This window comes from Arachis stenosperma, chromosome 3, assembly GCF_014773155.1.
Source record: "Arachis stenosperma cultivar V10309 chromosome 3, arast.V10309.gnm1.PFL2, whole genome shotgun sequence".
Classification (NCBI taxonomy): Eukaryota; Viridiplantae; Streptophyta; class Magnoliopsida; order Fabales; family Fabaceae; genus Arachis; species Arachis stenosperma.
In genome coordinates, this window is record NC_080379.1 from 143949739 (window position 1) to 143974188 (window position 24450).

Here is a 24450-nt window from a genome sequence, read left to right on the forward strand (position 1 = left end):
TATTATACTATATATCCAATAATTTATTAAAAAAGAATATTAATATAATGAATAAAAATTTATTAAAAAATATTATTTAAAGAATAGGGACAAATAAACCCCTAACCAATTTAAATTTAGAGACAATTAGGCTCCTGTCCATTCCGTTCAGAGTTGACGGAAAAACACCCACAGGGACCGCGTTAGGTCACAAAAATAAAGGATAGGGACCGAAGTGGATCGTTTTTATGGTGAGGGGTCGTATTGTCATTTTGAGAAATGGATAGAGATCGAGTTGATAGTTCACTCTTCGAATAATCACTTAGAATAAAAATTTGAATAAATTATAAATTTAATGATAATATTCAACAATAATACCAACTAAGATTTATTTTTTTATTTTTGTCTTTTAGGTAGAAAATCTTTTAGATTATTTATAGATAGAATAAGTACGTATAGTTTAGGTATAAGAAAGTGCTTATACTTTGTTGTAACGAGAATGCGTTATGTAAAAAAGAGGTAATGATCAAATCATTACCCAAAAGATTTAAACGCTGACGTTTTGGTACCTCACTATTGTTATTGACAAAATAGTCTTTAAAAGATTTTAAAATTTGACAAGTGTGTCCCCGAGCTCGCCGGAGCAAATTTCCGGTAAGCACAATACTGATGTGGCCACCGTGTTTTGGTGACATGGCAAACCACCCTCAAAATTCCCTCCCCAACGCACATTCCCTCCCCTTTCCCTCTCCCCCCTGTCGCAGCCTCCATCCCAACGCACACTTCTCTCCCATTTTAGTCCCTGCTGTATCACAACCCCCTCCCCGACGTACACTTCCTCTTTTTTCCTCAACACCATCATTCACAGCAACAACAACTTTAACATTAACAGCAACAACAACCTCCATCACTCTCCCTCTCCAATGCATACTACCCCTCCCTCCCTAAACCACACCACTCGCAGTAACAATAGCCTTAATATCAATAGCAACAATAATCTCCAGCACTCTCCCTTCTCCAACGCACACTCCCCTCTCCCTCCCTCAACACCACCATTCACAGCAACAACAACCTCAACATCAACAGAGTTGCCCCAAATCATGAATTGTCCCAAATTTTTAGGTTAAATTATCATTCAAAAAAATTAATAACAATAAAACTTAGAGAAAACAAACAAATTCATATACAATAATCAAAATAAAATAAAATAAAATAAAATAAAATAAAATAAAACTTAATACAACACCACCAAAGTAAGAATAGAAGAAGAACACCAGACACAGAGGAGGTACGACACGATGTAGCCAAGATGAAACCCAGACAAAGGAGGCATGACAGCGAATGGGGACTAGCAGCAAGCAAATACAAGCAGTGAAGGCGACAGCGGTGAAGACGCACAAACAACTAATGCCACAAAGGAGATAGACGACACTGGCGGTCGCAGAAGACTCGACGACGAGATGGCGACAGTACGGTGTTGATGACACTGGCTCTGTAAGACTGAGAAGGTTGAACTCCATTGCTATTTTGGAAAAGAGTGAATTAAGAGTGTGAAACACTGTGTTGGGAAGGGGATTAGAATTCAAAGGGGCAAAGGAAGGGGATTAGGGTTTAGAAAGAACGATTTTGGATTGAGGAGGGGGGAAGTGCGTTGAGGATGGGGGTTTAGGGTTAGGGAGGGAGAGGGAAGGATTAGAGTTGGGGAGGGGAGAGAGTGCATTCAGGAAGGGGAGAGGGAAGGAGAAGGAGAAATGCGTTGGAAAGGAAGAAAGGAAGAAAGGAAGAAGTATGGTTAGGGGGGAGGGAGGGGGTTTGCCATGTCATCAAAATGTAGTTACCATGTCAGCACTGTGCTTGCCGGAGATGTGCTCCGGCGAACTCGTGGATACGCTTGTCAAATTTTAAAATCTTTTAAGGACCATTTTGTCAATAACAATAGTGATGTACCAAAATGTCAGCGTTTGAATCTTTTGAGTACTGATTTGGTCATTACCTCTATAAAAAATATCATACTCTTTTTATTTTAATTTGATAGATCTTCAATTACCTTTTTAAAATTTAGTTGTTGCTTAATTATCAATTAAATTTTTAATTAATTGATATCTGTAGAAATTGATTGTGAAAAAAATTCTCTCAATTTTTAAATATTTTTTTAATTATCTATAAATATATAAGACTTAAAAATATATTTTTTATCATAATAAAATAATATAGATATTATTTATGAATATTTTTTATCAAAGATAAGGAGATTCGAATCCGCGATTTTTTTAAATAAATACAAGAGATGCTATTTGAGTTATAATTCACCGGCTATTATTTATAAATTTACTCAGAGAAAAAATAAACATTACAAAAAGTAGTGAGAGACTCAGCAAAAGAGAATAAAATCAAGTCTTTTCTATTTTGTTTCAACAGTTATGTTAAAATAAAAATTTAGATAAATTATAATTTTAATTGTAATACTCAATAATAATACTTTTTTGTTATTTTTATTTTTTGAATAAAAAACTTAGATTATTTATAAATAGAATAAGTACTTATAGTTTTTGACATTAGAACAAAAAATGTATACTTTATTGCTGAGGGAATAGGTTCATAAAAAACATGTTTAATTATTGGGTTGATTCTTATAGTTTTGCGAAATTTTTAATTAGATTTTTATACTTTTTTTTAATTAGGTTCCTACACCAATTTTTTTTTAATTAGGTCCTTCTTAACAGTAATTGATTTAATTATATAAGAATCCAATTAAAAAAAATAGTGGAAAGACCCAAATAAAAGGAAAAAAAAAGTATAAAAACCCAATTAAAAATAAAATTTGGTTCAAGGACTCAATTAAAAAAAATATAAAGATCTAATTAAAAATTTTGTAAAACTATGGAATAACAGAATAATTAAACCTAAAAAAGATATGTACTCTCTTTGTTTTTTTTAATTTGACAGAACATCCATTGTTTTTTTTTTTTAAATTTGGTTGTTATTTCATTATTAATTAAACTTTTAATTAATTAGCATCACTTTAAAACAATTGCAGAAAAAAGGAGTGCTCTTCATTTGTAAATTTTTTTTTTTTAACTCCAAATATATACAATCTAAAAATATATTTTTATCATAGAAATTAAAAAAAATAATAAAAATATAATTTACAAATTTACTCAAGATAAGCACTGCAAAAATATTTTCCTGTCATGTCCCAGCTACTAAATATAGGTTTAGTACTTAAGTTAGTGTCAGCTACAAAATCATTGTCATTGGATTTAACACTTCAATAATATTATTAAATTATGACAATATTAATAAGAGTATTATTGGTTAATGATATTATATGACAGGAGAATTATTATTTGCCTTCTTCATCCAGAGTTTTTTATGTAGGTAGGTGTGGATATGATCAGAAATATTCTGGTCCTATTTTTCAATCACAGTAAGAGACAAGAGTTATTGGTTTCTGCAGCAGGACAAGTTTTTTTTGTCCGAATTTAATGTTCATGATTTGATTTAAAATGTTCGTTACTGTTTAAGTGTGCAATAAGAATGATTTTTATTTTTTAGAAACTTTCATTCTTTTATCTAAAGTTATTTAAATATTAATATTGGCTGTTTTTTGGAGTAAGTTTATGTTAAAATTTAAAAATTATGTATATTTAATATTATTTAATTTTTTTAGAGATATTTTTATTCAATAATAATACTCAATAATGACACTAACTTACGTTTATTTCTTTTTTTATTTTTTCAGTAAAGTTTTTTAAAATTATTATATATAGAATAAATACTTATAATTTGAGTCTGAACAAAAAAATTATACTTTGTTTTGGGGACAACGAACATCGTGTTTTTTTTAATTTGGTAGATCTTTTCTTATTTTTTAGAAATTTAGTTGTTGCTGAATTATTAATTAAAATTTTAATTAGTTGCGGTTAGTTTGGAATAATTGTAGAAGAAAAAAAATATTTTTATATTTAAATATTTTTTTATTTATTTTTAAATATAAATGATCTAAAAATATATTTTTTAATATAATAAAATAATAAAAATATTATTTGTGAATTTAATCAAAGAAAAGATAAGCACTACATAAAAAATAATCAAAACTTTAAAGATAACCTAACAGAAAAAAAAATAATATAATATCTTTTCTATTCAAACAACTTTCTTAGAATAAAAATTTAGATAGATTATAAATTCAATAATAATACTCAACAATGAGATCAATCTATATTGATATATGTTTGTTATTTTTAATTATTTTATCGATAAAATATTTTTTATTTATTTATAGACAGAATAACTGTGTATAATTTGTGTATAAAAAAATAAATTGATATTTCATTGTAGAAAAAATGAGAACATAAGAGAAAAATGTATATTTTTCTAATTTTTTAATTTAATAATTGTTCTATTGCCTTCTTTTTTTTTTTGATTTGGTTTTTGCTTTATTATCAATAAAATTTTTAATTAATTGATAACATTGTAAAATAAATGTAGAAAAAAATACTCTTTATTTTTAAATATTTTTTCACTTATTTCCAAACATACATAATTTTAAAAAGTATTTTTATTACAATAAAATAATAAAAATATTATTTTTGAATTTATTTAGAAAAAAGATAACCACTGAAAAAAATGTTTATAGTCTCAAAGGTGACATAGGAAAAGAAGAAAAATCAGAGAATATCTTTTTTATTCAAACAACTATATTAGAATAAAAATTTAAAAAGACAATAATACAATCGTAATACTCAACCATTGTGAAAAAAATACTCTTCTTTTATTTTAAATTATTTTTTTCTTTATTTTTAAAATATACATAATTTAAATATATATTTTTATCACGATAAAATAATAAAATATTATTTATGAAATACTTAGAACCTCAGGTAATATAGAGAAGTACATTATGTTATGTCTTTTGTATTCAAACTGTTAACAATAAATTCTATAATAATACTGAACAATAAGTCAATAACACCAATTCCCCATCATTTTTTTTTCAATAGTATTTTAGATTATCCTAGGGTTAGTAAAATAATTATTGGTTTAATTATTGCAATCTCTCTCTATCTTTGTTATGTCTCTCTCCTACTGAAGGCTACTACCAATGGGCGGGAATAACGCCGTCTTCATTTGAAAAAAGAAAAGAAAGAATTGATTAATTTACTTAGCGACCAAATCTCCGTAAAGTAATAATAAGAAGGAAAAGAAGATGAAAAATCAGCTACCTCAGTTTTTCCTCTCTTTCTCTCTCACACTCACATTCACATGGTCCTACACACATCTGTCTCACATATAAACTTTTTCCATTTCCTCATTGTTTGTATGCGTCTTTTGTTCTTTTTATATATTTTCGATTAGGAAGAAACGTGTAGGATAATATTTCTGAATCTTGTATTAGTTAGTAGCGTTGTTGTTTCTTCCCATGATGTCCCTTCCCTCCCTGCAATTCCTGACATTCCTTCTCCGATCCCCGGAACTTGTCTCCCCCGTTCTCTCTCTTGGTGTACCTTCTTCACATAGCAAGCAAGGTACTATGATTCTAACTCATCATCACACATTCATTCATTCTTGTTCTTGACTTTCTTGAGTCGTGGCTCTTTTTATTCAACCAAACTACTCATCAATGCAATCTTCTCGCTGATAGTTGAAGTGGGTCACACTCTCTTGCTTGATTCATTCGGATTTTTATTGATTCTTTTTTTCTTGCTTCATTGTTGGCATGATGCTATAGGAACAGGACTCTCTTCAATGTGATTGTGTTGATTGAATTCAATGGCGTCATATTGGGGAGTCTTTGGTAGGTGCTTATCTGTCAGAAGAGTTGTTACAATTTTGAGTCTAAAGTAATACCCATTAAAAAACGCCCCAACAGAAAAATAAATCATTTTTTTTTCAATGGGTATTGGTTACTTGCAAATTGTAATTCTCTATACGTGGTGATTCCTTTCATGCTTCAATTTAAAGCACTGCCCTTTTATGAGAAGCATCACTACAAGTCAAAAATGGAGGTAGATAGATTGATGATTTGTGATGGGAATTGGGAAGTGAATTCTAAGCAAAGCGAATAACTAACACTGTAAAAATTGATTCTTGATTCATTCTAATGATTCTTTTTTTTCCCCCTTTTTTCTTTTCCATGTGTGTTTTGCTTGCAGAATTTGCCAGCTAGATAATTTTGAATTATGATCAGAATCATGGCAATCATCTTGAGTGCATTTTAGATCCCAGATCAAGTTCTCATCTTTCTTTTGGGTTGTATAATGATGCTTGAAGATAAGATAATTGTGAGGGACTAAGAGGGAAGTTCTGCTTTTGTATACCTGTAGTGTAGATGGACCGAAGGAGTTGGCTATGGCGCAGGAAGTCATCGGAGAAAAGTCCGGGCGAAACGGAGAGTTCGGGATCAATATCCTCTCTTTCAGAGAGATTCTTTGATGATCAGGTGGGCAATGGAGATTATATACAGTGCTACAAATACAATTGACCCTGGTTTCACCCTTTTCAATTGCAGGGTTTGCTGGATTCTATTTTGATTGATCCTATTGGATGTGGCTGTCTTATTACAAAAGGCTTAGTTTTAGAGTATTAGAGACTTGAGTAATTGTTCCTTTTTCTGTGTATGGAGGATTTCTCGTTAGAATGTCCTCTTTGTTAATATCTTTGATTGATCAGATTATTGTAAATTTGGAAAACAATATGATGACTCTAGTATTCTTTTTTGTGTCACATGTTGGAAAGGTGTATGCAACCCAAGCTACTCAATCACCAGAAGTCACATCCAAAGCTCCACCACCAAATGAAGAAGAACATAGTACACCAAAGAAGAATAAAGAAGAAGATACTGGTGTGAAGGCTCTAAATGACAAACTTGCAGCCGCTCTCCTTAATATTAGTGCCAAAGAAGACTTGGTAAAACAGCATGCTAAAGTTGCTGAAGAAGCTGTCTCAGGTATTTGTTCATTTCCCCTTAATTCCTTGCATGTCCAGTGGAAGTAGTGCTAATTCAAATGCTTATAATGTGACATGCATTCAAGTCATAGCTTGAAAGCTCAAACAGAAACTTCAGGAGATCATGGGGGGAAAATTTCTGGGGAGAGATTCTTCAAATCATGATGCCAGAGTAGTGTTTTCCTTGCTTTAGGACAGTGTAATTATCTGCTTCTGCTTGACCAAGGTGCAGAAGGGGCTATTGTATGGTTTAACCCAAATTGTGTGAAAAGCTGTCTCTTTTTTCCCCTGCTATTCATATGTTAGTCAATTGGCTAAATGAAATCTGCATTGGCATTGTATTTTTTCAGGTTGGGAGAAGGCTGAAAAAGAAGTGGTGTCTTTAAAGCAACAACTTGACACTGCAAAGCAAAAGAACTCAATTCTTGAAGACCGAGTTGGTCATCTTGATGGGGCACTCAAAGAGTGTATGCGGCAGCTTCGACAAGCTAGAGAGGAGCAAGAGCAAAAGATCTTTGAAGCTATGGCAATTAAATGTCATGAGTGGGAGCGGAAAAGATCTGAGCTTGAGGGAAAGGTTGTGGAACTCGAAGCTTCACTTCAAACAGCTAAAGCAGATGCTACTGCATCAATTCGTTCTGACCTTCATCAGAGACTTGAGGCAATGGAGAAAGAGAATTCAAGTCTTAAACTTGAGCTTGAATCTCGGCTTGAAGAATTAGAATACAGGATTGCTGAAAGGGACTTGAGTGCTGAGGCTGCTGAAATTGCAAGCAAGCAACATTTGGAGAGTGTCAAGAAGGTTGCTAAGCTTGAAGCTGAGTGCCGTAGACTGAAAGCAATTTCTCGAAAAGCAATTCCCATTAACGATCACAGGTCTTTGGCTGCATCTTCAGTTTATGTTGAGTCATTCACAGATAGTATGTCAGATAGTGGAGAGAGGCTACTTGCAGTTGAAAATGACATGCGTAAATTAGGGGGCTGGGAGATCAATGAACACGGGCCAAGCCGTAGCGAATCATGGTCATCAAATTTAGTAACGGAACTTGATCAATTAAAGAACCAAAAGGCTAATGGGAAAAGCCATATGGCCCCTTCAACTGAGATCAACCTCATGGATGATTTCCTTGAGATGGAAAAGCTTGCTGCATTGCCGGATGCAGAAAGTGGAAGCAATTCTGTTAAAGCAATCAGTGTTTGCCAGGGTACAATGAAAGCTCAAGTTGAAGCCATCATTCAAAAGAACAGTGAGTTGGAAAAGATGCTACAGAAAATGGAGGCTGATAAACTTGAAGTACAGACTAGCTTAACCAAGTGCCAAATGCAGCTTGAGGCATCACATAGTCGGATTAGAGAAGCAGAGTTGAAGGTAACAGAGCTTCGAACTCAGTTAGCTCTTTCCAACAAATCAAATCAAGAAACATATGAAGAACTAAAAGCAACCAAAACTAAGAAGGAAGTAGCCGAGTCAAAACTTGGAATTGCTCAAAGTGATATACAAGAGTTGGCTGCAAAAATCTGTTCCTTGGAGGAAAAGATTCAGAAGGAGCAAGCTTTGCCTATGGAGAACTCGATTAAGTTCCGGAGACTGGAGGATGAGCTTTCAAAAACAAAGCAGGAAGTTCAACTTCAGCGAGACAACGCAGCTTTGCAAAGTCACGAGTCGAAGTTAAAGCAGGTCAGTTTGTTAATCCTTCTTGCCATATACTTATTGAAACTTAAAAAATAGATACTAATTGAATAATATCTAGCATGTGAAAATGAAGTAGAGAATTTGGCATCTTGTAATGCAGGAGAAGGAACTTGCATTGGCTGCTAGTAGATATGCTGATTGCAAGAAAACCATTGCATCTCTTGGACAGCAGTTGAAGTCCCTTGCAACCTTGGAAGACTTCCTACTTGATTCAGGCAACATTAATGAGTTGACTAATGAAGTTACACAAGCTCAACAAAATGGTGTTGAACAATTCAAATTGCACCACACTGATATGTGTCTGTCCAAAAGAGATTCCGAGTCGCCAATTTCGCTTAATCCAGCATCCATCGCCAACGAGGAGAGCCGCCATAATAGTAACCTTGGTAAGTTGGTTCCCCCTAGAAGCAAGAGCGTAAGCAGGCGAGGAAGAATCTGAAAGGCTGAGTTGTAAATTTGGTTCATTCATTCTTGTCTCCAAATAGCAGTGCTTGAAGAAGCAAATAAAAGTTGGAATTTTGATATATGGTTTATGATTTTTGAGCCTGCTTCAATTACTCAATTCCATGTACCGTCCTTAACCAAGTTATGAAAAGAAAAACAAAAAGTATGGGGTGAGAGAGGCTCGAACTCTCGACCTCAGGATCACTCTAAGCTATGAGACCTACGCGCTAGCCAACTGCGCCACCACCCCGACATGCCACATTTTGATGTTGACTAAAATCAAAGCCAGAAACGGAAAGAAGTTATAAAGACATGGAAACGATGACAGGAGTGTATCCTAGCCTAACCCCGCTGGCGTGATTGATGACTAATAATGAGCTGCTTCTATGACTTAATATAATATTATTATCACCAATTCACCAAACAGTTGCATGTTACTCATCAGACACAAAATACCCTAGAGCCACAACGGCCCTTTATTTTAATATGATCATCTGCTATTAGATATTTCACGGCAATCATTGAAGGTTGAATTTATGCATTTTGTAGATATAGCACAATTCTTTGATCACATGTGTTGCACATTTTAGTTCAGAGATATGATTGAATATACATTGCATTTCAAACGAAATGTGATGCTATAATTAATAATTCATGATCATGCTAATCAAAGTAGCTTTGATTTCTGAACCAAGAATATTCAAAATTTCGATTAAAAAAGTGTTAGTTAAACAACTAAACTGTCAAATAATAAATATTATAAAGTTAACCACCAAAAACGTTCCTGAATTATTCAAACGTTGACAAAAATACACTTGAATTTTATTATTGATAAAAATATCTTTAAATAATTTAAAACACAACAAAAATACCAAATAGTAAATATATATTTTTTAAAAATGCCTTAGAGATTGAATTTTGATGCAATTTTTTGCAAGAATAATTATAAAATTGAGATATTATTTTTCTTAAAATTTGGTGATTTTTCGTTAAGTATATTATTTTTTTATAATTTTTTTGTTAACAACCAATAATACTTTTAAAAAATTACAAAAAATATATACTTAACAAAAAATCACCAAATTTTAAGAATAATAATATCTCATTTTTCTAATCATGTTTGCAAAAAATAGCATCAAAATTTAATTTCTAATGTATTTTTTGAAAAATACATATTTAATGTTAGTTTTTTTGTAAGATTATCTAACATTAAATATATATTTCTCAAAAAATACATTAGATATTGAATTTTGATGCGATTTTTTGCAAGCATGATTAGAAAAATGATATATTATTATTCTTAAAATTTGATGATTTTTTGTTAAGTATATAATTTTTTTTGTAATTTTTTTGTTAACAACCAATAATACTTTTAAAAACTCACAAAAAAATATATATTCAGCAAAAAATTATCAAATTTTAAAAATAATAATATCTCATTTTTCTAATCATGCTTGAAAAAAATTGCATCAAAATTCAATCTTTAAAGTATTTTTTAAAAATACATATTTACTGTTTGGTATTTTTATTGTATTTTTAAATTATTTAAAGACATTTTTGTGGATAGTAAAATTTGGATGCATTTTTGCAAGCGTTTGAATAATTTGGCGGCATTTTTGGTAGTTAACCCAATATTATATTATAAGTGTACAGAAACATCAACATATAATTATTTTTTAATATAATAATAATTTTTATCTAAAATTTTTCATTTAAAAATATACTATGATTGAAAGTAAAAATATTTTGTTATCTTATAGTAACAAAGGCAATAGGTATATATTATTACTACTTTTTTATTGTTATTATTTTTTTTATTCAATAGATAGAAACCAAATATTAAACCGTATAACAAATTATTTTGGAATAACCGAATAAGGATGACTTTTTTTTCTAATTAGTTTTTTTTTGTTTATTGGCTAAACAAAGAGAACTAGGAGCGCAACATGGATTACAACATAAAGGTAGTGTTTGTTTTTGAAGTATTGGAACAGACTGGGAGATTGAGACACCGTATTATATTTGTTGATTTAGAGATTGATACTAAAATTTCTGTTTTTATTCCTAAAATTTTAGTATTTCAGTACCTCTAAAAAGTAGGGACACAAAGGACTGAAATTTTTAGAGACAGAGACTGAAATTAATTTTATATCTAAAATATCCTCATTTCAATTAATCAATTCCAATTTTATTCTTTGTGAAAATTAAATTAGAGCTTTATTCTTATTTCAATTTCTGTCTCTCACTTTGTACCAAACAGAATACTAAAATTTATTTCAGTCTCTATCTCTTAGTCTCTATCTCTCAATCTCAATCTTTCAGTCTCTATCTCTCTACCAAACGCTACAAAGGGCATATGAAAAAAAGTTATAGATAAAAACCTATAAAAAAAAGAAAATGATACTTTAGTAATTGAAAGAAGCAACACCGAAAAATTTCTTCTTCTTTAACCTAGTGTTCTCCATCTTTTCAACACTCATTTACAATGGTGATTTTTTCGCGCCTTCAAAGACCTAATTACTCCTAACTCTCTAGAGATTTTAGGTAAGCTTTAATTGCTAGTTTCATCGTTTATTTTTTTTTAATTCTAAAAAAACACTACTCATACTAAAATAATATAAAAAATAAACATCTTTTCGAGTTATCTGAGTAGCAAAACATTATTTTGCAAATTACAAAACATTTTACGAGACTAATACTTTCAATTTCTAAATTTAAGCCAAAATTTAATGTCTGAATTACTATTCATGTTGTCTTTGAATATTTCTTCAATTTGGTATGAACTCAATCAATCTACCAATCATCTCAAAAGTTTATTTAAACTTTAAAATCTTTGATTAAGACATTATTCTCTTTATTTATTATTAATTTTGAGGAATTAGAATTAATTAAAATTTAACATGATCTTTTTATTTTTTTTTATTTTTATCATGAACCTAATTTATTACGCACACATAATATCATAACATTTGGATATATTTTTTTCTGTCATTAGTACTATTTATATATATTTGTTAATAAGAATATTTGGCATCATATTTTAATAATTGCAAATGAAGGTATTATACTAAATTTTTACATTGGATCTGATTTCTCTGATTGAATGCTCATTCAAATTTTTGTATCCATACCTTTTTAAACTTTGAGCTATTGAAACAGCATATTAGTTGATTGGAGATAAGATGATGAGAATCTTTATATATAATACTCATAAATTATACCCCTAGTAAACAAAATATATACCTACTTGTATTGGTCAAAATTATTAAAATTCTATTTGCACATTCATATTTATTATTATATACCTTCATTATGTACTCTTCGTTATACACTCTTTTATGTTAGCAAGAATAGAAAAAAAAAAAAAAAAGAAAAAAGAGTGAGACTAAGAATTCTCCAGGATAGTAAAACTAACGTATACACTATACTTTATCTTATTATTCAATGCTAAATAGTCAAGTTTCTTTTTTTGTAAATATTGACAAGCAATATTAAATATGGTTCCATCTTGTGCTTTTATTTTTTTTTTTTTGCTTAAGTCAAATAATTAAATTTATATCAGTTTAATCTTTATTTATTTTTTATGCATTATTTTCTGTCTTTGTAGCTTATTCGATTATTGTTGACAACTCTGAGTATCAATGATAAAATTCTTTAACGTGTACTCTCATAACAACTTGGAGTAACAATAGTCTTCCTTCTTCACTCAAAGTCACCATTTATAATAAATTTATTGTCAAAAATAATCAAATCTTTGCTCCAAAACCAGAGGCATCAAAGTAAAAAATATAAAAATTCAGGTGCTACTTTCTTTTACCATTAGCGATGTAGACCTAGTTTTTATTGGTTCGATTATCTTTTTCAATGACACAAATAAGATAAAAAAATTTCTTCTCTAGTCACTCTCAAAGAAAATTCGTCCCTTTCCGAAATTCTATGTCTATTGAGTATTTCAACTCACACAATAGATTATTCATAACCCCCCAAAGACCAATATTGAAGGCTACTGTGCTTGGCTGGATAGGGTTGAAATCGAAAATATATTAGTGTGGAAAGAAATTAGAATATATGATCTAATCCAACTTAATAAAAACTCCTACACTATTAATTCAGGACTAATGGGAGCTGCGTTATACTTTTGGGACAAGACTTCTCATATTTTTCACATCCCATACGACATGATTACTCCTATTCTTCTGGATATAACTGCTATAACTGGCTTACCTCTTTTGGGAGAGAAAATTTTGACTACTATGAGGTCAACCACAAGAGTTGAGTATTCCATGGACCTCTCTTCCACCACCTACCAGAGTTTCATTCGCAACAACAAAGGTCAATATGAAGATCTTGTTTCTGATAATGAGCACATAGCCTTCCTTCTTTGTTGGTTGAGCGGCGTGATTTTTAATACCCGAAGCATTCAAGTTGAAACCACTTATCTTTCATTCGCCACTATGTTAGTCGAAGGTAGAAAGTTGTGTCTAGCCAAACTATTTTTGGCTCAACTATATCTCACTTTAAATTGGATCACAGATCTTATAAGGGAGAAGAAGAAAATCACTAATGTTGACAGTCCCGTTTGATTTTTTTAATTATGCCTTTCTGCCATTTTGAGTCTGAGTTGCAACCACGTCCAAACAAAAAAAAATGAATCCTACAGATTCTGTGGTTGTGGAGCACCGTCTGCTTAATTTTTTTGACGTTGAAGGTTCAACATGAGAAAATGAAACACTTCTTATGAGTATTTTGTTACTTGGCAAAGAAAGGCAACATTGTCGACCTAACTTCTTTTGCCAATTGTCAAGCTGGTCCATAATGGTTAACACAATCTCTTGCCCTAACTAAGATCGTCATATAGGAGAAAAGCATTACCATTTAGTCATAATTCTTAATTTTTCAACTACTTTTTGCTAAATTTTCAGGTGAAAATAACCTAAGAATAACAGTCTATATGCCAAACACTGTATCTAAACATTTTAGGCTAGCTCAAACTATTCCATCTTCTTACCATCTTTAAGAGGTTCAATTTTTGCTTACCAAAGTCGCTTCACTAGAAGATTTGTTGAACCTTCATAAGGACAATACTTTTCAGAGAAGTAAATTCTACCTGTTCTAATTTAAGATTTATCTGTTGACCACATATTCATTTATTTTTTTGTGAAAAGTCTATTACTCTTCCATTAAAGTCACTTTTAGTAACTGTTGTTGAAGGATGACTAATGCTTTTATGATGCAACAAGTGAGAAGAGCGTCAACTATTAGAAAAGAAAATTATAACTAAATTATTTATCCAATTGAATTAACAAATTATGCTTTTCTCTATGCTATTATCATTATTATTATTTCTTTTTCATGTATGATGTCTTTTTTTTTAAAGAAAAAATTTACATCACTTGCTGCTAATCCTCCTCTAAGAAAGACTTATGCTAAGCTTGTAGGAAAAAGTAGGCTCAATCCTAATTACCCAAGTTGTCAAGTCAAAGAAAAAAATTAGACCAATTACAGTGTGATCATCTTCAAATGATGATAACGAAGACACGGCAAGTACATCCAATGGCAATAATAAGGGACCAGCAATCTCTCAGAACAATGATGAGAAAGATGAGAGCAACTCATCTAGCAATAAAGTAATAAGTAACTCTTTTTCTAAAGATAATAATGTCGATGCCTTCTGTCTCAGTGGTCAATTTGTTCTTCAAGTACATTCATCTATTCTCACATCTTCCAGGTTAAAAATAATATTGTCTTAAAGAATTTAACTACTAATGATGTTTCTCAAGCTGATTTTTTTTATCATCATGTTTCTTTCTATATTAATCTCATTAATTATCTTCACCCTTATTTCATTTTTCGTTTTAGATCACTGCAACTCCTCCCATTTTCACTATTTGTGTCTAACACCGAAAATTCTACAGCTACCATATCAAATTAACCCACACCCAATATCAAATCTGATAAGATATAATATGTCATTTAGACTAATTAATACCTTTTTCTCACAAATTTTATTGACACCTTCTTTTGCATTTTTGTTTTAGATTCAAAATTTTAAAATTTATCTGAGTGAGTTGTTGAAAAAATAAATGCCAATCATTTCTATCCATGCTCATACCTCCAATATTATGGTAAATGACTTGTTGTTTCACTTAAAAAGTTTGAATGAAGTGTATGGATGCAGATAAGAAAATCATAGTTGAATCTTACTCTACCATTCAAAGTCACCTTTTAACAGAATAACTCCATGTCACACCTCCCACAACCAAGACTGTTGACAAATCCATTCTACTTCCTTTGAAAAAATAACTTGGTACCATCCTATCCAAACCTCTCTTAACGCTTGTCATTGATCTGAACCTTAAGGTTTATCTTTCTAACATTCTTCAGACTTTTTCAATTACTTCGATGATGAGTCTATCGACCTTTTGTTGGCTCATTTGCGAAAGATTTTTGAGGACCTTTATGTCAAATTTTTAGCAGACTCTCAAACAGCTACCTTATTACACCAGCAATCAACTGAAGCTTTTTTCAAGTTAAAATAAGACACCTCGTCTTTTGAAATTGCTGAAACTACTCTATCTACCCATATTACAAAAGCTAAAGGTCGGACTCATAAATTATCTAAGAAGATTTAAGACTTGAAATAATAGCTGACTGTCAAGAAGGAGATAAAAAAAAACAAGTTAGATGCTGCTTTGATGAAGAATGAAGGTCAACTTTTTAAAGCAAGTAGCATGCTTGACAATAGCAATGCATCATTGCAATCCATTGAAAAGAAAATGTTTTCCTCGCATCAAGCTGCAAAAGAAGCCATAAATTTTCAAACTGCTCTCCATACTGAAGTTACCCATTTGAAAGAGATCTTTAAAGCTTAATCTTACACTTTGCATATAAACTATTTCTTTTAATATGTTTTTGCAATTCTCATTCTTTTTATTAGGTTTTGCATATTAAGTATATTAGAAATTTTTTTACTTTTTTATTTGTTCTTATATGCACCCTATCTTTATTTTGTAAACTAGTTAACGTTTACTACATTTGAAAATTTATTACATTACTTCATGTAAAGCTAATTATTAATATTTCAATGACCTCTTTTATATTTTATTTGAGATGACCTCCATATTTGTCTATATCAAGTTGCAATGGTGCATGCTATCTCATATGTATTTGTCTTAAGTAGTGTCAAAATAAATAGCAACTTTGTTGACATGCTTTTATCTTTACACAGATTTATCCATTAACCCTTTCATTTTTTTATATGTTAGCATGTGCTGGATTGTACTTAAAAAGTGATAAATTATTTTCATGCATTGACTTTTATTTTAAATTAATACCTTGAATATATATTTGTTTTATAGACTTAATGCTTTACACTGTCATTGAAACTTGTAGGTTATAGGAAGCACATAAATGTGTCAACTTGTATTTATCTTAAATTTGACAAACTAAATTAAAAATGTCAGTTGGCCTTTCATTTTAGGATTTGATACTTCAATTAGGTATTTTCTTATTTTAAATATGTGGAATTTTTTTCTCATGTATGTCTGACCTACACACTTTTAAACACTTATCATTTATCAAAAGAATTTTTTTCTGATCCAACTTTAATAATCTTATAGGCATTTTTAGAATAATCTTTGTCAACTATATAAGGTCTTTTTCAAGTTGGAGACCACTTACTATAAGTTTTTACTTTTTTTTTTATAAATAAAATTGTCTTTTACACTCAATCTCTAACTGCAAATGTCTTTACTTTAACTTGGCGGTTGTATGATTTTGACATAACCTCCTTTTGTCGAATCACCCACTCTAAAGCTCTTAACGTTTCATCATCTAGTTCATTGAGCTCGTCATGTAAAGAATTTCAATAAACTACTACTAGTATCTCATCTTGTCTAGCACCCTTATACCTTGCAAACTGATATCAATCGGCAACACTGCATCATGACCATAGACTAGTTTATATGGAGTAGTTCAAGTAGAACCTCTTGGATAATTTCTATAAGCCCAAAGAACTTGACTGAGAGTTTGGTGTCAATTTTTTTATTGCCTTTCAAAATATTTTTTAATTAATGCAATCAAAATTTTATTCACTGCCTCTACTTGTCCATTAACTGGCATAATAAGGTGTAGAAGAAAGTATTTATATCCCTAGACTTGGCATATTTCATGATTTTTTTAATAAACATGGTTCCTTGATCAATGGTAATAGATTGAGAAATCCTAAATCTATGCACAATATGCTCCTTAATGAAATTAATGATTTCATTGTGAGTTACCTCCCTCAAAAGGACAGCCTTTACCCATTTAAAAAAATAATCAATACAAACTAAAATAAACTTATGACCTTAGAAGAAGGTGGATGAATCTGCCCAATCAAATCTAAAGCCAAACCTCTAAACGACCATGATTTAATTATAACATGCAATTCTGACGCTAGAATATGTTGACGATTCTCATGTTTTTTATGCTCCTTACAAGATCTAGCATAATTCACACAATTTTTTTGAATAGTTGGCCAATATAATCTTTTCCTATTTATAACACATTTTTTTTCCTGACTGATGGACACCACAAATTCCTTCATATACTTCAGCAAGAGCTAAATATGCCTTTTTTCTTCCAAACATGTCGAAATTTTCATCGATAGATTTCTTAAACAACACATTATTCATTAGAACATAACTTTGAGCTCTGTATTTAAGTTTTTTATCGACACTGATATTTGAATTTTTTAAATATTCCACAATTGAAACTCTCTAACCTTTTGGATCTAATTTTTCTAATAAAAACAATTCTCTTTCTCTCAAAGGAATATATATTTCCTTTATCTTTATCAATTTTTCTAGTGTTGTAGACTTGATCTTATATCTTGAAACTATTTGGGCCAATTCATTTGCTTTTTGATTTAATTCTCTTGGAACATGCCTCACGATGATATTGTCAAACTCACTCAACAATTTTGTATGTAGCTACGTTGAAATACTTTATTAATTTTTTACTAACACACCTATACTCAAGAGATACTTGACCGACTACAAATTGTGAATCCCCAAAAATTTCTATATTTTTTACTCCTCTTTCTAATAATATTTTCAATCCTATTATTAACGCCTCATATTCTACCTCATTGTTGGAACATGAATAATTCAATTCAAAGAGGAATTTACTTGGCTCACCATTTGAAAAAATAATTAAAATTTCTATACCGATACCACCCTTGTAGCATAAACTGTCAAAATATAATTTTTAAGATATCAAACCAATAAAATCCAATAAATTTTTATCAATGTCGATACAGGAATGGTTAACTAGAAAATTAGCCAGAACTTGTCTCTTAACGCTCTTGCAGGAATAAAATATTAAAAAAATTCTGTCAAAGCTAACATCTATTTTCCTAGTCTACCATGCAAAATTGGAGAAGACAATATATATTTGAGAACATCAAACTTAGAAATTAAATAAACATTCCTAAGAATCAAATAGTACTTAATTTTAAGACAAAAAAAAATATAAAGCTAAACAAAGTTTATCAATTGGAGAATAATGGCTCTCGACATTATTTAGTGCACGATTTAGATAATAAATTACTCTTTCGTTGACGTCCTCATCTTCTTGAGCTAGCATTTCACCAATTGTTACTTCTGAAGCTGACACATAAAGTTTTAGAGGTGCTCCGTGCCTTGGAAGTGTTATAACAAGAGGATTAGTCAAGTACTGTTTGATGTTGTCAAAAGCTTCTTAATGCTCTAATTTCTACTGGAACTCTTCCTCTTTTTTCAACTTGATCAAAGGTGCAAAGAGCTTAGTTTTTCCTGACAGATTGAAAATAAACCTTCTAAGGTAATTGACTTTTTCTAAAAATACTTGCAGCTTTTTTAGTTAGCTGAAGGAAAAGCCTCTAAGATAGCTTTTGACTTATTATTGTTAATTTCAATCCCCTTTTTCTGCACTAAAAAATCAAAAAAATCTTTTGCACTCACACCAAAAACACATTTTAAAGGATTCATTTTCAATTTATGTTTTTTCATTCTTTCTAATGTTTTTCTAAATTTTTTAGATGCCATTTTCTAGCATTTGACTTTACAACTACAACATCAATATAGATTTTCATAAAATTTCCAATGAAATCATGAAAAATGTTATTAATAACTCTTTGATAGGTTACACCAGCATTTTTAAACCCAAATAGCATCACAACTCATTCAAAAGTTTCTAAAGCACCTGAACACCTAAATGCAATTTTTGACATATCTTCCTCAGTTATGTATATTTGATTATAGTCTGAATATCCATCCTTAAAACTTAAAATCTCATGACTAGCAGTAGAATCTATCAACAATCAACTATATGCATTGGATATTCATCTTTTGGTGTTGCAGAATTTAAATCTCTAAAATTAATGCAAATCCTTTCATTCTTTTTCATGACAAGAATAACATTGAAAATCCAGTTGACATACCTTGTTGTTCTTATAAATTTAGCCTTAAGAAATTTTTCAATCTCTTCTTTAATCTTCTGCACAACCTCAGGAGCAAATCTCTTTGGTGGTTGCTTGACAGGTTCGACATTGACTTTTCGTGGTAATTGATGCTCTACTAGTTCACGACTCAAGCATGACATCTCTAAATAATTCTCATGCCAAACAATCACAATATTCCTTCAACATCTCTGCAACTTCTTTTTTTGAAATCATTAGGTAACATCTTACTCACATATATTGGTCTGAGATGATCACTGTTACTAATATCTACATCTTCCAAAGGATCCTGCACATCAACCTTTCTCACATTATAAGTATTATTTTTTTCAAAACCTTAAGGACCATCATCATATATACAATCATAAGGTACACAATCAATACACCCTTTTCTATCATGCCATATAAGCTGACAGTCGAGCCAGTTGGCTCGTCAAACTCATTATCTAAGTCTCTCCTGACGTCGCATCCGTCCTGGCCTTAGGGACCAGAATAAAACCATTCATATTTATTTTGAACATCTCAATATTTTCAAGATCAAATACCTTGGTGTCAACAGTCAGCGGCTTGACTTCAGGATTATACATCCTGAATTTCACATGTATCTCATCATAGTAACAGGTACTGTTGTCAGCAAGAACTTCCACCACTCTCCCATCTTCATTACAGAAAATTAACTTTTGATGTAGAATGGATAAAATAGCACCCATCCCATGAATCCAGCTATATCCCAAAAGCAAATTAAAACCAGCCTTAGAAGGAACAACAACAAACAGAGTTAGTCTATTGATAGAACTAACCTCAATTGATAGCAGAACCACACCTCTAACAAAAGAAGTCCTTCTATTAAAATCTGTCACTCTAATGCTACTTTTGATAAAATCTTTTTTTATTTTTTCAAGCTTTTTCATCATTCTCTTAGGCATGAGATTGACAACAACTCTCCCATAAACCAAAATCTAATTGACTATCCTTCCATCAATACGAGCCTTGATACGTAGTGGTGAAAATGCTCCTTATCATTTTCAGTAGGCTTCTCAAATAATCTCCCACCACACATATTATCATCTAGCGATAAACATTCACTTCTAAAAAAGACATCATAACAATCATCTTCTAATGATTCTACTTTCTAAACTTGACTATATTCTTCAGGCAGTACTAACACTACAACCAAGTTGACTCAAAATATCGCATCCAAGCTATCATCAAAATCGGTGTCAAAATTGTCAGTAATTAAACCTTCATCTTTTTCTCCTTCATGCTCAATCGCTCTCTTTTTTTCAGCCAAATTTTTTTTTTACATTTTTATTGTCTTTAGGATGAGTAGAAAAATTACCTATTTTTGTATATTTGGCCATAATTAGCAAAGAAAGAAAATCTTCACTATACTTCTTGTATGGCTCTAAGGGAACATACTCAGGTATGTTTTCTTTTTACTTCAAAGTCATAGAATACTTTGGAACATCCTAACAATTTTGCTAATGAGATTAACTGGGAATCTTCTTCATGTTAGGATTATAACAAGAAAAAATTGACTTTGAAGAAACAGGTACATTTTTTGAAACATATACACTACCTCCATCTTGGGCATGATTCATATTTCATAATTGAAATTCATAACATCTAGGCTTAAAAGGTCTAAATCTCACCTATTTATTTTTTTTCTTTTGAAAAAATAGTAGGTTGATTCTGCACATTCTTAAGATTTTGGACCCATTTGTTATTTAAAAATTTGGCGATTGAGACTCTTGTCTTTTGAGAAAAGCTATAAAATTTTTTGTCAATCATTACCACAATCTTCATTTTCTAGTTGACGGGTTGTATCACAACTTTGTTGACACACTTATTCAAAGAATCCTGACAGTCTAATTTTTATTTTTCTTTAGCAATTTTTCACTTTAGTTCATTAGATTTATTCTCCTTTTCATCAATTTTATTTTTTAACTCGGCCTTTTTCTTTTCTTTAATTATATACTTTTTAAACTCTTTTACAGCTTCCTTATCAAAAATAGAACTGTACTTTGTGCAATAGCAATGGTGCTATCAAATTCTTTAATTCTCAGCAAAAAATCTAATAGATTCTCACCAAGACAAGGATAAACCAGCTTCTTGTCTCGCTCAAAAGTCCTTAGGTCTTTATTTTTACTTTGAACACTAGCCATTGTGGTGTCAATTTCTACCATGTTGATCGACAAGTTGAATGACTCAATATAATTTGAATCAGTAGCAAATGGTTTAGTGTCCACCTTCATAGTAATTTTATCCTCAAACTTCAATCTTTCCTTCCTAATAGTTTTTTGTATCAAATTTCTACAATGGACGCAATTATTAATGGTGTACAAAAATACTTTATGAAACTTATAAAATTTTTTATTTTTTATTTCTTTAGCCGAAGGCATTTTTTTTCTTTCCGGTAAAATAAATTGCTTATCCTTTAATAAAACCTCAAATATTTGGTCTACCTTAGAAATATCAAAAGAATAAATCTTATTTTCAACTTTGAAATAAGAAAAAAAATTTCTTTTTCTTTAACTAGCTTCAAAGATTTGCAGACATAATGAGGACCCCCACGTAATTCAACAATATAAATCTCTTTTTCATCTGAAACACTACTATCGAAAAAGCAATCAACATATGAAATCTTTTTAGAACATTTTTTGAAAATTTTTTTCTTTTTTAATTTGCTCTATTTGTCTTACCCTCTCAGCTAGCTAGAAAAGATCTAAAGTATATTGATTAACAAGTTTTTTTCTATCTCCAAATTCTAGCCCATTAGTAACTATTTTGACAACTTTGATTTCTGAAATCGGAATAAAATACTTATTTTTTATGTTTCTAAAAATCGTGCCAAATAAGCTAAGTATCCATGGATTTTCCCTCTGCATATTTAATAGAGAATAAATTCATAAGGCTAATTTTCAATTCACCTCAAAAAAATTGATCATAAAAATCTCTTTCGAACTGCGCCTAAAAATAAATAGAATTTGGTCTCAAGTTGGAAAGCCACTTGAATGCATTTTTGTTAAAAAAAAAAAAAGAAAAATATCTCATCTTGAGATGTTCATTAGAAATTACTTCCCCAAGTTCAACAGTATGTCGAGTAATATGCTCTATTGTAGACCTATTTTCTTTTCTAAAAATTTTTGTAAGGAATTTTAGAAATTTTCAACCTCTTGAAAGCTTTGCGTGTTGGATACATTCAGGAAAAGTTGACACCAAATATGACATATTTAAATAACCAACATTAAATTCTAAATGGTTTAAAACTTGTTCGACGTTTCTAGCTAGATTATAATGCCTCCTAAGTTGTTTTGCTTAAGTCTTTTCAACATATCATCAGCATTTTAACTATGTCTAGGCATATAAATATCATAATTAAGAATTACTCTACCATTTTGGTTGAAATGATCAAATCTTAAATCATGGTTATCATTTTCTTCTAAATTTACCATAGTAGCAATCCTATTAACTTGTATATTTAATTGTTTAGTGTTTGTGTTTTCTAAAAGAGGATTTAAAACTGTCACCATTTGATGAGTTAACATGTTTACTAAATTATGGTGGCTTTCATCCATCTGTTGCCTAATGTTTACTAAAGATCCAATAGTTTGACTAGGTTAATTAATAGACATTACTCTTGATATGTAAGAAAACACAAGCCTGAAATTTTCTGCCCTAGTAGCAGTAGGTGTAGTAGAATTAGATGCATTGTTATTTCCTACATTAATGACATGTGGCAAGTTTTGTTGTAATATATGCGAACCTGATACCCCAGAAATAGGTACATTGGACATGACATACGGATTTTGGTAAAAAAAAATTTAAAATATTGAGTAGAGAGGTACAGACAATTTTTGTGTCACTATGGGGGGACATACCCCAATGACAAGCCATAAGGCGGCCACCCCACAGTATTTATGTGAGTTGCACTTAATCCTGGATGGGCATGACCAACAACATCATGCCTCACTGACAAAAAGATAGACTCTGTGTTTGAAATCGCATTAATATTTCTGGACTCATTTTCTCTAATCTCATCACTGAAAGTAGAAAAAGAAGCTATAGATATATTGTCATGTCAACTTATGCTGATTTCTTAGTATCTGGAAATACGATTTTACCACTACGTAACCACATGCAAGTTCGAGAACTCTTGGTTTTTTCTTTTTGACAAACTACAATCTATTGACAATGTCCCACTGAATGTACCAATTTGTTTTACTTGAATTTTGTTATATGTTTAAAGAAAATGTGGGTATCTCAATGTTGTAATTGTAATGTTAATAGAAATTAAAAGGAATGAAATTAGCAAATAAACAAAGAAATGTAAGGTGTTAGAGGCAAAACAAATTGCAGAAATTAAGACATACAGAAAATTAAAGAAAGAATGAAGAAGAAAAGATAAACGTAAAAGAGAAGAATACGTAAAAATAGAAACATTTTATTAATAAAAAAAACAAATTATAGGTGTTTAACTTCAAAGAAATTACTTAAGACTCCAAGTGTTTGGTGATATCAATGGGTTGAGAACGTTTTGGATTTTTAAGTATTTTTCAAAAAAAAAACTGAATTTCTTTATAATGCTAGCCTAATACTTATTTATAGACTTTCTATATCAACTAACAATTACACTTTATACACTATTTTCGACAAATTGAATCGTCTCTATAATTGTTCTCGCATTCTTTGTCTAGTGTTAATTAAAAACTTTAGAAATAACTAAAATAACTAAACTGTCAAATAATAAATATCGTATTATAAGTATATAGAGACATTAACATATAATTATTTTTTTATATAATAATATTTTTATCTAACAAAAAGAAATTAATTAATAAATAAATAGTAAAATTGAATACCATTATATCAACTATTCTCCTATAATAATATTTTAAAAATATAA

At 30.4% G+C, this 24450-nt stretch overlaps 1 protein-coding gene and 1 non-coding gene across 5 annotated transcripts; one reads left to right on the plus strand and one right to left on the minus strand.

Moving 5' to 3' along the window:
- The first annotated feature begins 5325 nt into the window (after positions 1-5325).
- On the plus strand, positions 5326-9655 carry LOC130966115 (filament-like plant protein). Of its 4 annotated transcripts, XM_057890880.1 has the most exons (6): positions 5345-5507; positions 5711-5776; positions 6135-6421; positions 6718-6928; positions 7278-8605; positions 8721-9655. In XM_057890880.1, the coding sequence occupies exons 3-6, from the start codon at positions 6311-6313 to the stop codon at positions 9057-9059; spliced, it is 1989 nt and encodes a 662-aa protein (XP_057746863.1). In that variant the 5' UTR covers positions 5345-5507; positions 5711-5776; positions 6135-6310; the 3' UTR covers positions 9060-9655. The 4 variants fall into 4 exon arrangements, with proteins under 4 accessions (XP_057746864.1, XP_057746865.1, XP_057746866.1 ...); XM_057890881.1 differs by lacking the exon at positions 5711-5776 and having other exon boundaries at positions 5326-5507; XM_057890882.1 differs by lacking the exon at positions 5711-5776 and having other exon boundaries at positions 5344-5507; positions 6306-6421.
- TRNAM-CAU (transfer RNA methionine (anticodon CAU)) lies at positions 9231-9314 on the minus strand. Its single transcript is given in 2 exon segments — positions 9231-9266; positions 9277-9314. It is a non-coding gene; the product is annotated as a tRNA-Met (tRNA).
- Positions 9656-24450: the final 14795 nt, after the last annotated feature.

Bases quoted from the DNA above. Each gene is read 5' to 3' on its own strand.
- LOC130966115 (XM_057890881.1), top strand. From the start codon at position 6,311: ATGGACCGAAGGAGTTGGCTATGGCGCAGGAAGTCATCGGAGAAAAGT. The intron at 6,422-6,717 runs GTGGGCAATGGA...CATGTTGGAAAG, and splicing joins AGAGATTCTTTGATGATCAG to GTGTATGCAACCCAAGCTAC. The intron at 8,606-8,720 runs GTCAGTTTGTTA...CTTGTAATGCAG, and splicing joins ACGAGTCGAAGTTAAAGCAG to GAGAAGGAACTTGCATTGGC.